At 49.2% G+C, this 14724-nt stretch overlaps 1 protein-coding gene across 1 annotated transcript in view; it reads right to left on the reverse strand.

Moving 5' to 3' along the window:
• Positions 1-572: 572 nt before the first annotated feature.
• shank2b (SH3 and multiple ankyrin repeat domains 2b) overlaps positions 573-14724 on the reverse strand; it is a gene marked incomplete at both ends in the record, with an annotated part of 107323 nt that continues 93171 nt past the window's right edge. Inside the window, 6 exons of the mRNA XM_080539049.1 lie at positions 573-1155; positions 4318-6443; positions 6862-7358; positions 8072-8198; positions 9593-9741; positions 14265-14366. Of these exons, the coding sequence (XP_080395175.1) occupies positions 573-1155; positions 4318-6443; positions 6862-7358; positions 8072-8198; positions 9593-9741; positions 14265-14366 (3584 nt within the window). The remainder of the gene's footprint in view (positions 1156-4317; positions 6444-6861; positions 7359-8071; positions 8199-9592; positions 9742-14264; positions 14367-14724) is intronic.

The following is a 14724-nucleotide window of genomic DNA, read 5'->3' on the forward strand; positions in this document are numbered from 1 at the left end:
CCGGCGAAATGTGGGGGGAGAGCGAACGATACATTTCACGCGCTGCAGATACTGTAAATGTTTCCCTTTTTCCTGAAATTGTAATTCACCAAATTTCTACTAGATACAGTAGACATTGAAAACCCCCAGGCCAAGGTAAGGCTGCTTTTGCATTCAAATGAGGTTGATTTTCGGAAAAAAAAAAGTCCTTAAATCCCCAAAGCGATTAGGTTGTTCTGTATTTAAATACTGTATATTCCATAACGCAGGCCGCTGTGTGTTCCTCTTCTTCAACCAGGAAGCTCTCTCTCTCTCTCACCTGGGATAACTCTTCCCACGTTGTGCTTATTCAGAATCTGCAGTCCCCGTTTCCAAGTGGCAGTTTGTTTCCCACAGGATCTAAGAATTCCTAAGTTTCACCAACACCAAGCGTCGTAAGAATCCTAACCGTATATATCTTTGAAATAAGTAAAAAAGAAAAAAAACGATGATCATGAATTCATGAATGTATCTAGAAACAGAAGCCAGTGAAGTTGTGTCGAAGTCGTGTGGGGCGACCGAGTCAAAGTGTGGCGTCAACCCGTCATCCTCTCTCATCTGTCTAAGAGCAGTTTCAACGCTCTCTCTATGTTCAACCTGTGGCCCACCCGGGTCACGCCCAGGTCGATGAGGTCGTCCTTCTGCAGGCTGGGCAGGTGACTCCCCTCGATGTCGTTGTCCAGGAAGGCGTCCCTGTGCTCCCCCAGGTTCAGGCTCTCCAGCCAGTCCGCCACGTCGTGCTTGCTCCACATCAGGACCGGCTTGGTGGCGAAGGGCTTATTGGAGACGGCCTGGATGAGCGTCAGCGGGGAGGGGGAGCGGCTGCGGCCCCCCCCGGTGCCCAGGCTGAGGGGGGGCGTGGGCAGGCCGAACATGTCGGTCAGGGTGGGCGAGGCGGAGGAGGAGACGGGGAGGGAGGAGGAGGAGGCGCTCAGGCCCGAGTCTGGGGGGGACAGGATGGGGCTGGGGGCGCGATGGTGGTGGTGGTGGTGGTGGTGGTGGGACGACGACGACGGAGGGAGGCTTTCGGTCTGTCGGCATGGCGACAGGGCAGGCACATTCGGGCCGGGGTGGGCAGCGAACGTCACCGTGTTGCGCTGCTGAGTTCCTGAGGGTAGGGACCCGCCGTCCAGAGTCCTGGCGAGAGAGAGAGAGAGAGAGAAAAGACCCGGTTAGAGAGAGAGAGGTTCTGGTTCAGATTGTGATCATAGTGATGGACAAGTTGAGAAACCAGTCGTGACGTTAGAATTATAAAGTTCTATCTCCGTTTTTGTCAGAATTTAGTTTTTTACATAATCTGATGCATTAGGTGTTTATTAATGCCTGTGTGGTGTTCTTTTAAAAATGTTGACATTTTTGAGTTAGTAATTCATAAAATACAAAGGTTCCATCTCACAAAACATAATGGAATGTAAACACTTTGACGCTCAATATCTCTGAACTACCCTAAACGGAGATAGAACCTTATCATTCTAAACTCACGCAGTGCATTTCAAACCTCAAGTACATACACCTAATATAAACAAATATTTGAATCATGTCGAAAACATGGCAAGTGAAAACTAAGGTGAACCAACTTGCTACTGTAGCAATGTAGCGATGGATGAATCCAGTGTGACAACCCCCTTTAAAGAGTGTGGAACTGAGCCACGATGACCTGAAGTTACTATGAGCTGCTGTCCAGCGAAATGTGGGGGAGAGCGAACAATACATTTCACGCGCTGCAGATACTGTAGGGTAAAAAAAGGCAAAAAAAACGGGAAAGAAACCAGTTTGATCAACTTCAAAAGTGTTACACAATCAGGACAGGCCTAGAAGCAAACGCTCAGCAGTTTATCAGCAGTTTAGACACACTACTCTCCTTCCTCCCTCTTCCCCCTCTTCCCCTCTTCCCCTTTCACCCTTTCCCCCTCTGACCAGCGATAAAAGATAAGACAGGGGCTTTGATGGCTGTGCTCCTGTGAGAGGGGAGGAGAGGGGAGGAGAGAGGAGGCCGCCTGACAGGCCTGTTGAAGCATGAGACACTGACAGGCACTCAGCCACAGAATCTCCATAAACTACCGTCTCTACTACCGCTGACTCCTGCAACACTGCAGGGCTGGGGGGATACGATTGTATGTGTTTGTTTGTTTGTCTATGGGGAGAGAGAGAGGGGGGGGGGGGCGAGAGATGGGGGGAGAGGGAGCGGGAGAGAGAGGGTGGAGAGGGAGAGAGAGGGAGAGAGAGAGAGAGAGAGAGGGGGGAGAGAGAGAGAGAGGGGAAGAGAGAGGGGTGGAGAGGGAGAGAGAGAGAGAGAGGGGTGGAGAGGGAGAGAGAGAGAGGGGTGGAGAGGGAGAGAGAGAGAGAGAGGGGTGGAGAGGGAGAGAGAGAGAGGGGTGGAGAGGGAGAGGGAGCGGGAGAGAGAGAGGGTGAGAGGGAGCAGGAGAGAGATGGGGGGAGAGGGAGCGGGCGAGAGAGGGAAAGAGAGAGAGAGATGGGGGGAGAGGGAGAGAGAGACGGTTAATCTAACAAGAATAGTAAAAAAAAAGGTAGAGGAGAGATTCACTTTTTAGTTGGTATGCTGGCAGGAAGGGAAACTGGATGAGACTTTTCCCCCAAACACAAGCAATAAAAAGCCCTTTCTTTGCCAAATGCAGCATCCCCCTCATTTACTCCCAGTTTACATCAGGTTGACCTACTATTAGATTCCGATCACACACATTCACATATATACGTTGCTCTGCTCTGCAGCATATCCAGCTAGCTACAGTGGTATCATAAGCAGGGCTTTGTGGGTACAGCCGTGCGTTTTAGGTTTAGCATCCAGCTAGCGCTGTAAATAACCACAGCTTTCCATAATAAATGAGTTTGGTGACACAAGGGGACCACTGTGGGTAGGGAAGCACAGTGTCGGTAACAAATCGTGACGTTAGAATTATAAGGTTCTATCTCCATTTTTGTCAAAATTGATTTTTTTACATAACCTGATCCATTAGGTGTTTATTAATGCCTGTGTGGTGTTATTTTTAAAATGTTTACATTTTTTAGTTCGTAATTAATAAAATACAAAGGTTCCATCTCACAGAACATAATGGAATGTAAAACCTTTGACGCTCAATATCTCTGAACTACCCTAAACGGAGATAGAACCTTATCATTCTAAGCTCACGAAATGCCACATCTGCCTATGGACTGGGCAAAACAACATACCTCATACTGCCTAACTGTTCACTACAGTACACACACAACACCATTAACAAAAACAAGTACGAATAGAAATCTTGCATAATGTACAATTCCGGGTGACACAAATCAATGAAGAAGACACTCAAATACGCCTACTGGTGAAAAACCACAACCACACAATTATATACAGACAACACAAACAATTTCACAATGCCCCAATTGTCAAGTTGCAGTTGACGCCACAATGTGTATTCTCTCACTCTCCCCTCTTTCAGCCTTGTCAGCCATTCTAGCGACAGGAAGCATCAGTCATGGAAAAAACTGAGTGATGGAAGGAGGGAAAGAGAGCAGAGTTAACCGACGAGACAGACGCTCTCTGTCTCTAGAACGACGTTTCCTCTGTGGTAATTGAAGAGATAGCTCACGGCAGGCTACACACACACACACACACACACACACACACACACACACACACACATCTTTCACCTCAGCCAAGCTGGGTGCTGCTGTGCTGAGCCTTGATGAACTGTGACTTATGTAGCACACAGTTTACCCCGTAAATTCGGCAGTTTTTCCAGGAATAACAACAATGGTTCGGTCTGACGTATGAGTCACTACTCCTTTCCAGGAACCAACAATGGTTCAGTCCATGATGATAGTCGCCGTGCCGACCGCCCCCCCCCCACCATGATAGTCACCGTGCCGACCGCCCCCCCCCCCACCATGATAGTCACCGTGCCGACCGCCCCCCCCCCCCCCCCCCCACACACAGTTGGGGGGGGCTATGATAATCAGGCTGACGTCGTTCGGATCTCATCCTCAAGGCTGCTGCTCTCATTATTAGGTTGCTAGGCAACTCTTTCGTTCTCGGGCAGCACACATGCACTCGCGCGCACGCACACACACACACACACACACGCACACACGCACACACACACACACGCACACACACACACACACACACACACATGCACTCAAATACGCAGAGACACAGAGACACGTACAGACAGAAACACAAACACACACACACATGCATGCACTCAAATACACACACACACACACAGACACACACACAGACACACAACACTAACATCCCTGTGTTTTTATTTTTCTTTGCAAAACGGAAAAGCGTACCTCGATCCAAACGCGGCCCGCGAGGCTCCCGAAGAAGAAGAAGAGGAAGAGTCCACGCCGTCCCCTGGCTTTGGTGTCCTGTCCCTGTCCCTGTGCTGCTGTCCTAGGGTGTTGTGCTCGGGGGGGTCTCCCCACAGCTTGGACGTCCTCTGCGTCGGCGTTTTGGGGGGCTCCCCCGGACCGATGGGGGGCGGCGTTGGGACCGAGCTGGGGGGGACCCCGAAAGTTCTTAGGCTCTCGTCGTTCAAGGCGTTCAAGTCCTTGTAAAGTGCATTAACGTTGTGACTCTTGTTGGAGGAGGAGAGAGGAAGTTTGTTTTTTGGCTTGGCTGAGGAGGAGGAGGAGGAGGAGGGCCTTTCCACCACGAACGCCTGTCCGTCTGCATAGACGTGCGCGTGTGCGCACGTGTCCAGGGTCTCCCCACCCTCCGAGGACAGTGTGGAGATACTGGACACGGTGGACACGGTGCTGGTGGTCTCCAGCTGGGGGTCCCCCCCACCGCTGCTCCCCCGGCAACTGTCCACCTCCACCTCGATGCCCGAGTCGCTGACGGGCTCGTAGCTCTCGAGGGGGGGGAAGCTGGGGGGCATACAGTTAGTGAGGAGCGCGGGGGCGCGTTTGATCTCGGCGTTGTGGTTGTGGTGGGGGTGGTAGAAGGAGCCGCCCAGAGAGTGGGTTACCCCCCCTCGGGTGGCGTTTTTGTTCTGCTGCTGCTGTTTGAGGAGCTCGGCGATCGCCCCCGCCTGTTCCTCGGGGATGTCGAAGCTGTTGGCGAACTCCAGCGGGGGGGGCAGGGGTTCCAGGAAGAACTCGTCTTCGATGTCCACCGACGCCAGCGGGGGAGGGGGGATGCCGAACGGCAGCTTGACCGCCGGCTCGTCCACGGAGCCGAGGGTGAGGGAGGCCTTAGCGCGGAGGCCGCCGCGGGCGGAGGAAGGGGGGTGGGCGTTGGGGGGGCCGGCGGCGGCGGGGGGTTTCGGGGAGACGGGTTGGTTGGGGTCCCGTAGCTCGCTGGGCGCGCTGCTGTCGGGGCTGACCCCCCCCTCGTCTCTCTCCCCTTCCGACAGACTGTTCTCCTCCGACCTGCCCCCCCCGCCCCCGCCGTCCGTCATATGAACCATCAGCAGGCCGGCGGATTTCTGCTGGGACGTGTCGACGATGTCGATCATCAGCATGTTCTTCTTCTTCTCCTCCTGCTGCCTCTTCTTCTCCTCCTTGGCCAGCGGGTGTTCGTACTTGGACTCCGTCTCGTACTTGGACTCCGTCATCTGCCGGCGCAGCCCGCCCCCCCCGCGAGGCCCGCGGCCCATCGTGGCCCCGGCGGCGGCGAGGGAGGACGAGAAGCCCACGTCGACGTTGTGCCTCAGTTTGGTGTCGATGAACAGGGGCTTGTTGAGGTCCGGCTTGGTCCCCCCGGGGGGCTCGCCGCAGCTCTTCAGCGGGAGGGGCTGGGACTGCTCCCTCATGGCCCGGTCGCGGGCCGCCAGGGCCAGGGCCAGGGGGGAGTTGGGGTCCAGGGGTTTCCCCGTGACGGGGTGGACGTAGCTCCCGCTGCTGGAGGTGTAGGAGGTCTGCTTGGCGGGCAGGCTGACGCAGGAGCTGTGTCCGTGCCCGGGGTGTCCCGTACGCGTGTTCAGCAGCTCTCTCACCACGGTGGGCTCCGGCGAGTTGAAGTCCGTCACGTTGCCTCCGCCCCCCCCGCGCGGGCTTCCGCAGAGCGAGGAGGGCGGAGCCATGAGGCGGCGGAGGCGCTCGTCGCTGCTGAACATGCCCTCGTCGATGGACTTGGAGTGCCGCAGCCTGGGCGCCGGGGAGGGCGGACCCCCCATCCCCCTGTCCTCCCCCCCCCCCAACATGACGTCGGTGGACCGGAACGACGGGGAGTTGCGGTGGGAGTCGAGCGTCCGGCGTTCGCGCTCGCGGACGGCGCCGGCCATGGCGGTGGCGAAGGGGCTGCTGCGGTCCAGACACTCCTCGGGGCGGAGCTGGCCCGGGTGGTCGTGGGCGCCAGTCTCAATCTCCATGCTGCTGCCCTGGCTGCTCTTGCCGCTGCTGCTGGTGGACGGCTCCTTGATGATGATGGTGGGGATGGGGATGGAGCACGTCTTCTCTGGGCTGTCCTCCACCTAGGGGCCAAGGGTTAGAGGGTTTACCGCGTGGATGTCAGTTCGTCATTTGTATTCACAATATTATGACTGAGACGGTTTTGTTTGTGTGGGGAGCATGCTGTGTCTGGCCCTGCTGATTGCAGGATACAATGGACCTATCGCTAAGCCACGCCCCGAAATAGAAATTGTCCAATCATATCACAGCAAAAAAAGTCAGTCACTGTCAGTGAAGCGTTGTTTGTTTGTCCGAGTTTTCAAAGGGGGGCGTGGCTTAGCGAATACGGTCCATTGGGGGAAATTAATTCACATCATGCATAAAACATCACCAAAGTGTGTTGCGTGACAAAGTAGTGTGTGTGTGTAACTTAAAAATGTAATGAAGAAGAAAGAAAAAAAGAAGATACGAAACAGGACCGATACATACATTGAGAATCACCTTGGACTGCTTGACCAGCATGCCCTTCCTCCTCGCCGGCTTGTTGGGGACGAACAGCGCCGACACGTTCCCCATCTTCCCCAGGTCCGAATACGGGTTCTCCGGGATCTGGGCCCGGCGGTTGAGGAAGCTCTGCTGGGCCGTGATTGGGCCGCCATGATTGTAGTTCTCTGCCTGGTACTCCTCCGATGGGTCTCGGTAGTAGGCAAGACCCTGGTCCCTCCACTGGCTCCCCCCCCCCTGGCTAGGGCCGGGGTCCCCTCCTCCTCCTCCTCCCCGCTCCGGGGCCGTGCCTTTGGGGGAGGAGTTCTGGGTGAAGCCTTGTCGGATGGTGCCGTAGCCTCGCCCCTGGGGGGCGGGGGCGTCGTCGTAGGGGGGGGACGGGGGGGAGATGGCGGGCGGCGGGGGGATGTCCTCGGACGTGTCGGGCATGGAGAGGCTCCTGGTGAACTTCAACATGGGGGGGGTCAGGAACTGCTTCTCTTCCTCGGTTATTCCTGGGAAAAAAAGGCATATCGAATAAAACAAAGCCATCGACGATCTGGCCCCCTCCTACCTTGCCGACCTCGTCCCCCTCCACACCCCCTCCCTCCCGTTGCCTCGGGTTTGCCGACCAAACCACCCTCAAGACCACCAGGACCCATCTCTGGACCTGGGGTGATAGGGCCTTTTCAGCCGCAGCCCCGTCCCTCTGGAACGCCCTCCCCAACCACATCAGACAGGCCAACACCCTCCCAACATTTAAATAAGCCCTCAAAACACCTCTTCAAGCTCGCCTTCACCAGTTAACCCTCTCCCCCTCCCCTTCCCATGTGTCCCCAGCACTACCTTAATTAGGCCCCTATACTTTTTTTTATTTATTTTTATTACTACAGTACTCAACCTTTTCAGTTTGTAAAGCATCTTTGAGTGTCTAGAAAAGCGCTATATACTGTAAGTGTGATGTATTATTATAAAACAGGACTAACTATATTAATTATACAATATATCTATATCAATATATGTGTGTCAAATAACATTGATCTACAAACATTACTCAAGTTAATGGACACCATAAACTATATCCCTGTGTGTGTGTGTGTGTGTGTGTGTGTGTGTGTGTGTGTGTGTGTGTGTGTGTGTGTGTGTGTGTGTGTGCGTGCGTGCGCGTGTGTGTGTCAGTTTGTGTTTGTGTGTGTGTGTGTGTGTGTGTGTATGCATGAGAGTTCACCTATGGACTTCTGTCTCCTCATGGTTCCCTTATTTGGTACGCCCAGGTAGGGTCCTCTGCCCCGGGGGCTGGAGGGGGCGGCCTGCATGGAGGTCTGCATGGACACCTCCTGGTTGTCACACATGGACTAGACAACCACACAGAGAGAGAGACAGGGCCGCTGAGTCAGCATGGTTAACCTCAGTGTCTGTAGAAGATTTAGCATTATTATGGTAATTATTATCGCATTATTATCATACACACACACGCACACACGCACGCACGGCACACACACACACACACACACACACACACACATTTAAAAAAAACAACAACAACAACCATGCAAAGCAGGTTTAGTTTCAACAACTTCCACATTTGAAATGATATTGTGCTTCTTTATTCAATTCTTAAAAACCAACCGACAATTCTCGGTCCTCTCGGCTGTAAAAGAAACAAATTAAAGTGATGATGATGGACAATGACAAGAGAGTCAGTTGTCTGTGCCGTCGACTCTCTTTAGGCCAAGCAAGTAGGGCCATGCACAGGGTCAAACGGATAAAGCCCAGCATGCATTGCGTTATTAAATGATAATAATCTTCAAATGATAATAAATTTCAAACAGGCAATGGTGCAGCCAGCCGCATTTGTTGACAGCATAGGCCTTTGTAGTGGTCCTGATCCTTGGGACAGCCCAACACAATTACAAGTTGAGATCTAGGAATGTTACGGTAAATGTTAGGGTTAGGGTTAGGACAAGGGCTAGGGGTCAGGGTGGAGTTAAGGATTGAGGCTACGGTTGAGAGTCAGAGCTAAGGTTAACACTTAATCAGCCATGAGGGCTGAGTAAAAAAACGTATATCTTTGCCCTCAATCAAATTTCAGGACCCTCCTTTCATGACTTTTCCTAGATATGTGTGTTCTACCACCTAGTATCCTTACATTTTCAAGGTTCAACATCAGGATAAGCTAGTATAAATATTAGTATACGTTTTTCTTTGTAGGAAGCAGGCTAATTTACAAGCGGCCAACTAGTGGTCGTTGTGTGTAAATAGCAGCTTAGCATTGTAAAGAAGGGGGTCATTTGAATAGGTAAAAAAGGCATGGCTGTTCTAGTGTTAAGGCTGGGGTTAGGGTTTAGGGCTAAGGTTAGGATTGTCCCAAGGATCTCCCTTCGCATCTACCTTAGTTGTGCTTCTGTGTTGGTTGTACACACAGATGTACGGAGCCCCCCTGGGGTCACATGGTAGAAAAAAAGTATTTGATGTGTGAATCCGTTCCCTCGGTTTAGTAAATCTGTTCCCTCGGTTTAGTAATCCGTTCCCTCGGTTTAGTAATTCGTTCCAGAACGAATGTTACGAGCCAGAACGATCGCAAGGATTCTAACCGTGGCTCGTAGGGCCTAACCCTAACCCTAACAAATTACTAAACAGAGGGAACGGATTACTTAACCGAGGGAACGGATTCACACATCAAATACATTTTTTCTACCATGTGACCCCAGGGGGGGCTCCGTACAGATGAGTCCTGCTAAAGACTTACGTTCATTTCTGGGTTCATAGCGAAACATCTGCTGCTGTTGGGCCGGGGTTTGACGGCCGCCACCCTCATGTCCATGTTGGAGTTGTCCCACAGGGGCTTCTGAGGGGGCATGTTCTCATCCACCTTATCTGCAACACAAAGACACACATCTCTACTGTGAGGAACTCATGGCTCACAGCTTTCAACCGGTGCCCACTTAAAACAAATTACCACTTTAAAAAGCTTTATGAAGCCTTTCTACAGTAAAAAATACATTTTAACAACCTATAGAGCTGTTTCACAAATCATAATGGCATGCTATAGAGAGCAAAAGTAACTGTTAAGAACATCATTCAGATGTCAACTATTTGCCTATAAATCATTCCTGAATCATCTCGATGATTGAAGGCCTTATAAAAGGTATGCGAATGTTTAATTAAATCAAAGCCTTAAAAGGTGGTAATTCATTCTAAATTAATTATATAAAAGGTATGTGAATGTTTAATTAATCAAAGCCTTAAAAGGTGGTAATTCGTTCGAAATGGGACCAATCCAGCCAATCCAAAACGAGGGCATCCAGTCAAGGACCAATAGCAGGGCCCCGTCAGAACAAAATCAAACCGAGCAGGAAGGAAACAGGAAACAGGAAACAGAAATAAGTCACAGTGACATTAGTCCAAGTCAAAGCCATGCAAGCTTTTCCTACAGTAAAAATCCCTCCATCATCCAGACTCAGACTTCCTGGTTTCTATGGTCAGCACCCAGCGGCCACTGCAAAAACATGCCAGCGAATTTGTTTGTTTTGGATTTGTTTTGTTAGTTTTCAGGGCAGCTCCCCATGCAAAGGGACGATTACTTAGAGTGACTTGAAAAACAATCCTCTTCTTCAGACCCTCATTGTCTGAAGACTGAACATCTACACAGGGGATGGGAGAGAAGGAGGTTCAGAAGCACACACAGAAGGGGGACATCCATATGGTACGTTGGTATTTCTTCCCACACCGCCACTGTCATAAATCCTGCTCACACTTCCTGTTTTCTTCGAGAAGAAACACATCGTTAATGGATGAAATGTCACATGTGTGTTACAAAAGAGAACAGCTGTAGCCTATGTTTGATATTTGTTGTCGGCCTTATGAATAACCTACATTGAAAAATGCAAAGTATAGCAAACATAATAAGTATGACTGTTGATAAAAAAAAAAAAGGCTTGATAAAACTCCTTTCCGTTACCAGATACTCCTACAGTAGTGACAGTGGATTCTTGCAATCCTTCTGCGTACTAACATTGAAGACATGACCAAGTGTATGACAGTGCTGTGTAAATACATGCTACATCGCCATCAGAGCTCCCCCAACCCTACTCCCCCCCCCCCCCGCCACATAATTTGTACATCTGCAGTATATCCTCCTTTCAAATGTTGTAGCATTTAGCATTTATGCTAATGTACCCATCCATTCAAGACACTTAGGCTAGGGTCAACAGTCAACAACCGTAGACAAAAATCACTCCTGCAATCACTGTAGTGTCCAGTATGAAGTGAGCAGTGAACACAGAGGAGAAAGAAAGCAGCAGTGAATATTTGTGAGGAAAAACGAAAAAGGCAGCAGCAACCTTAAGACAATCTGGCATCAGACTGCAGGTAGGAAAAGCAACGCTGCTATACATAACTGTATGCAGCATTATTTCCATGGCAACACCTTGTTTCGGTATGAGTCAAAGCCGATCTGTAGTGGCCCATTGTGTAACAGTCAAGCGCTCTTAAAGTTAAGTCTGCATTCTGAGATCGAAGCCTTGAACGAAAGTGCAGCAGTTTGTGACGTTAGAATAATATGGTTCTATCTCCATTTTTGTCAAAATTTGTCCCAAAAAAAAAGAGTTTTTTACATAATCTGATCCATTAGATGTTTATTAATGCCTGTGTGGTGTTATTTTTAAAATGTTGGCATTTCTGAGTTAGTAATTCATAAAATACAAAGGTTCCATCTCACAGAACATAATGGAATGTAACAACTTTGACGCTCAATATCTCTGAACTGCCCTAAACGGAGATAGAACCTTATAATTCTAAGCTCACGAGTTGTCTATTGTGCATATTTTTTCAAATGTATTCTAAACATGTTCCATGTTCTATTTTATCATAAGAGAAGACATACAGTACAACTGTTTCTGAGGGATAAAACTCTTTGGTAAAAAAAAAGAGAAAATGCGTTCTCAGCTTTTTTCCTGATCTTGCATAACTGCGTTTTAAAAAGAGGGGCAGGCCTTTGAATAATGCATGGGAATAACATCGCACTCTCACACTCTGACGTACGCTGTGAAACGTCAAGGACATACTGTATCGAAGTGTTCTGCTGTGATAACAAGTTTTTTAAAAAAGCTTCTAGTTCAGGAGGACATTTTGTGTCACAATGTTATGACTTTCTCGTTTATAAAAAAGCTTTTCTGGTTTTCAGAAACAAATAAGGATGTACGGTAGTAGTGTATCGTGAGGAACAGCATCAATTATTGAGCATAATGTCTAATTGTACATATTGTACACAAATTCTACGGACTTACAAATAACATTTAGTGTAGAAAACATGCCTCATCATACTTACCACCCTTTTTTTTCCTCAAGGTCCCTTAAAAACAAGAGAATACAAAAGACTTAGACAACCAGGAAGCGCAACGAATCTATACAATGTTTTATGTTAAGCTGGTGGAATATCACAACATTTAGGATAACAACTCGAACCAAATATATGCCAACTATACTGTACAGCAGCCATCGACCAAATGATGCAACCTTTAGGTTGAGCTATTAAACAAGCCCCCTCTAAAGATTATCGCAGAGCAGCGGACAGAGACAGATGAGTCGGCAATAAAGGAGATGATTCTAAGGTCAGTCCGATCAATCGAACAATTCAACGATAAGGAACGGACAAAGACATATCTATTCAAAAAGCTCGGTCATTGGATTTATGATGATCTATGGCGTGACATGGAATGCAATTGTGGTGAAAAACCACTGATAGGTCATCAACGAGAAGAAACAGAGAAACAGAGTCTGCTAGTAGGTGGCTAACGAGCTCTTCAGCACTTTAGAATCTATTCCACACTGTTATGGAGATGTTTCTCTCTTCTTGTCTGCTGAGATCAAACGGTACCAAGCTTTACCCTCTGTGCCTTTTTTGCATTATACATAATTGTATAATCCCTCTCAAAGTACAGTGGGTACTATATATATACTGCCGGAATCAAATGATGGAAATTAACATTCCAAAAAATGAGAAAGAACAAAGATATTTTAAGATGGTGTGATCTGATGTGCAACTGTGCAACAAAACAGTATGCACCCATTTACCTGTATCCACTGTAGTGGCAGATATTCAAAAACAAAAACCAGGATGACACGATTACTTAGAAAATGTTTTCCTCTTGACTCGGATCACATTACAAACACACACTACTACATCAAGAGCCAACAGTGTGCATTTCAACACCGTACCTGGGTCGAATACAAACAGTATGTTCAAATGCATTCAAGTGTTTGAGGTGTGCTTCAATGATTGATTTAGCTTGGAGTTTGCACTAGAGGCTATTCCATTGGTTTCATTGTACCGTGCACATTTTTTGTTCACGCTGGTGAACTTCTACACGGCCATCATTGAGTCCATCGTCACCTCCGCCATCATCATCTGGTTCCCCGCTGCAGCGGCCAAGGACAAGGCCAAGCTGCAGCGGGTGATACGCTCGGCGGAGAGGGTGATTGGCTGCCCTTTGCCCCCCCTTGAGGCCCTGTTTAAAAGTAGGGCTTTGGGGAGGGCCAGGAAGATCATGGCTGACCCCGCACACCCAGGACACGGTCTCTTCGCCCCGCTCCCCTCAGGCAGGAGGGTGCGGTCCATAAATACTGTGAAGGTCCGACATACAAACATCTTTTTCCCCACAGCCATCCGGCTCCTAAATGCCCCCCCCCCCCCCCCCCTGACCTGACCCCTATCTATCTACCCTCCCTCCACCCCCACCCAGAGAGCTTTGCACTGTCTGGATATGAACACTTGAACACTTGATCTCTGCACTTCATATTTATATTAATTATGACTCTTGCACTTTGATGTTGGTTTGCACTGTCTTGTCCTGTCTTGCACCTGTCCTTCTGTAAACCGTGCTCCATGGTACCAAACCAAATTCCTAACATGTTTACATGTCATGGCAATAAAAGTCTTCTGATTCTGATTCTGATTCTGACATAAACCTAAAAGATATTCAGCTCAGACATCTCAATGTTTCGAACGTACTGTATGTATTTGACCCGGGGGGTCTCTCATCACCTCTCCATAGCATACACAGTACTCAAGTTGTAAAAGAAAATCAGGGGGGATGGTGGATTTTATCATATGGGGACAACTTTAGCATCCCCACAGCGTCAGTGACTTCAGTGTCAGTGACTTGGTAAAAATGTCATTGCATCTGTGCGTGCCCCCCTCGCCCACAGTATTTTACTAAATATGTGCAAAACTAAAATGTTGAAATAGCAGTAATACCACGTTCATTGATACAATGCCATAAGGGATGGAAATGGGGGGGGCAGTTTTAGAAGGGGGATGATTTTGACCGTTTTTATTTCAGGGGGGGATGCCATCCCCCCTCATCCCCCCCTCAACTCGAGTGCTGAGCATACAGTATAATCACATCATGTATGGGTACTCTGCCTGGTCTTACCGAGGTCCTCCAGCTCTGAGGTCATAGATTTCGACCTCATGGCCATGGACAGGGCAGTAGAGGGGGCTCTCCTCGGGGGCGCGGGAGCTGAGAAGACACACCGGGGAGAAGCACATGACTTGTGACCCCTACAGCATAACATGTCTGTTTCTAGTTTCGTCCCCTGCTCATTTTCCTTTTGATCAGATTCCGTTTTAGTCAGCTAAAATACTTGCATTTCTGGGATTTTATTCGACCGAGCTACTTTTTATGCTGCCATACTGTGGCTTGCATCACCCGGAAGTCAACATGTCTGTTTCAAAACCCGAAAACCAGCGCAATCGTGAAGATTCGCTAGGCGACTCCCTGATCTGTACATGCTTTAGTTAAGCAGATTCCTCAGAATATTTTGACTATCCCAAACAGTAGCGGGCTAAAGTAATACAGATAGATATCTGGAGGCAAG

The sequence above is a fragment of the Nansenia antarctica genome (assembly GCF_963989245.1).
Source record: "Nansenia antarctica genome assembly, chromosome: 9".
NCBI classification, from domain to species: Eukaryota; Metazoa; Chordata; class Actinopteri; order Argentiniformes; family Microstomatidae; genus Nansenia; species Nansenia antarctica.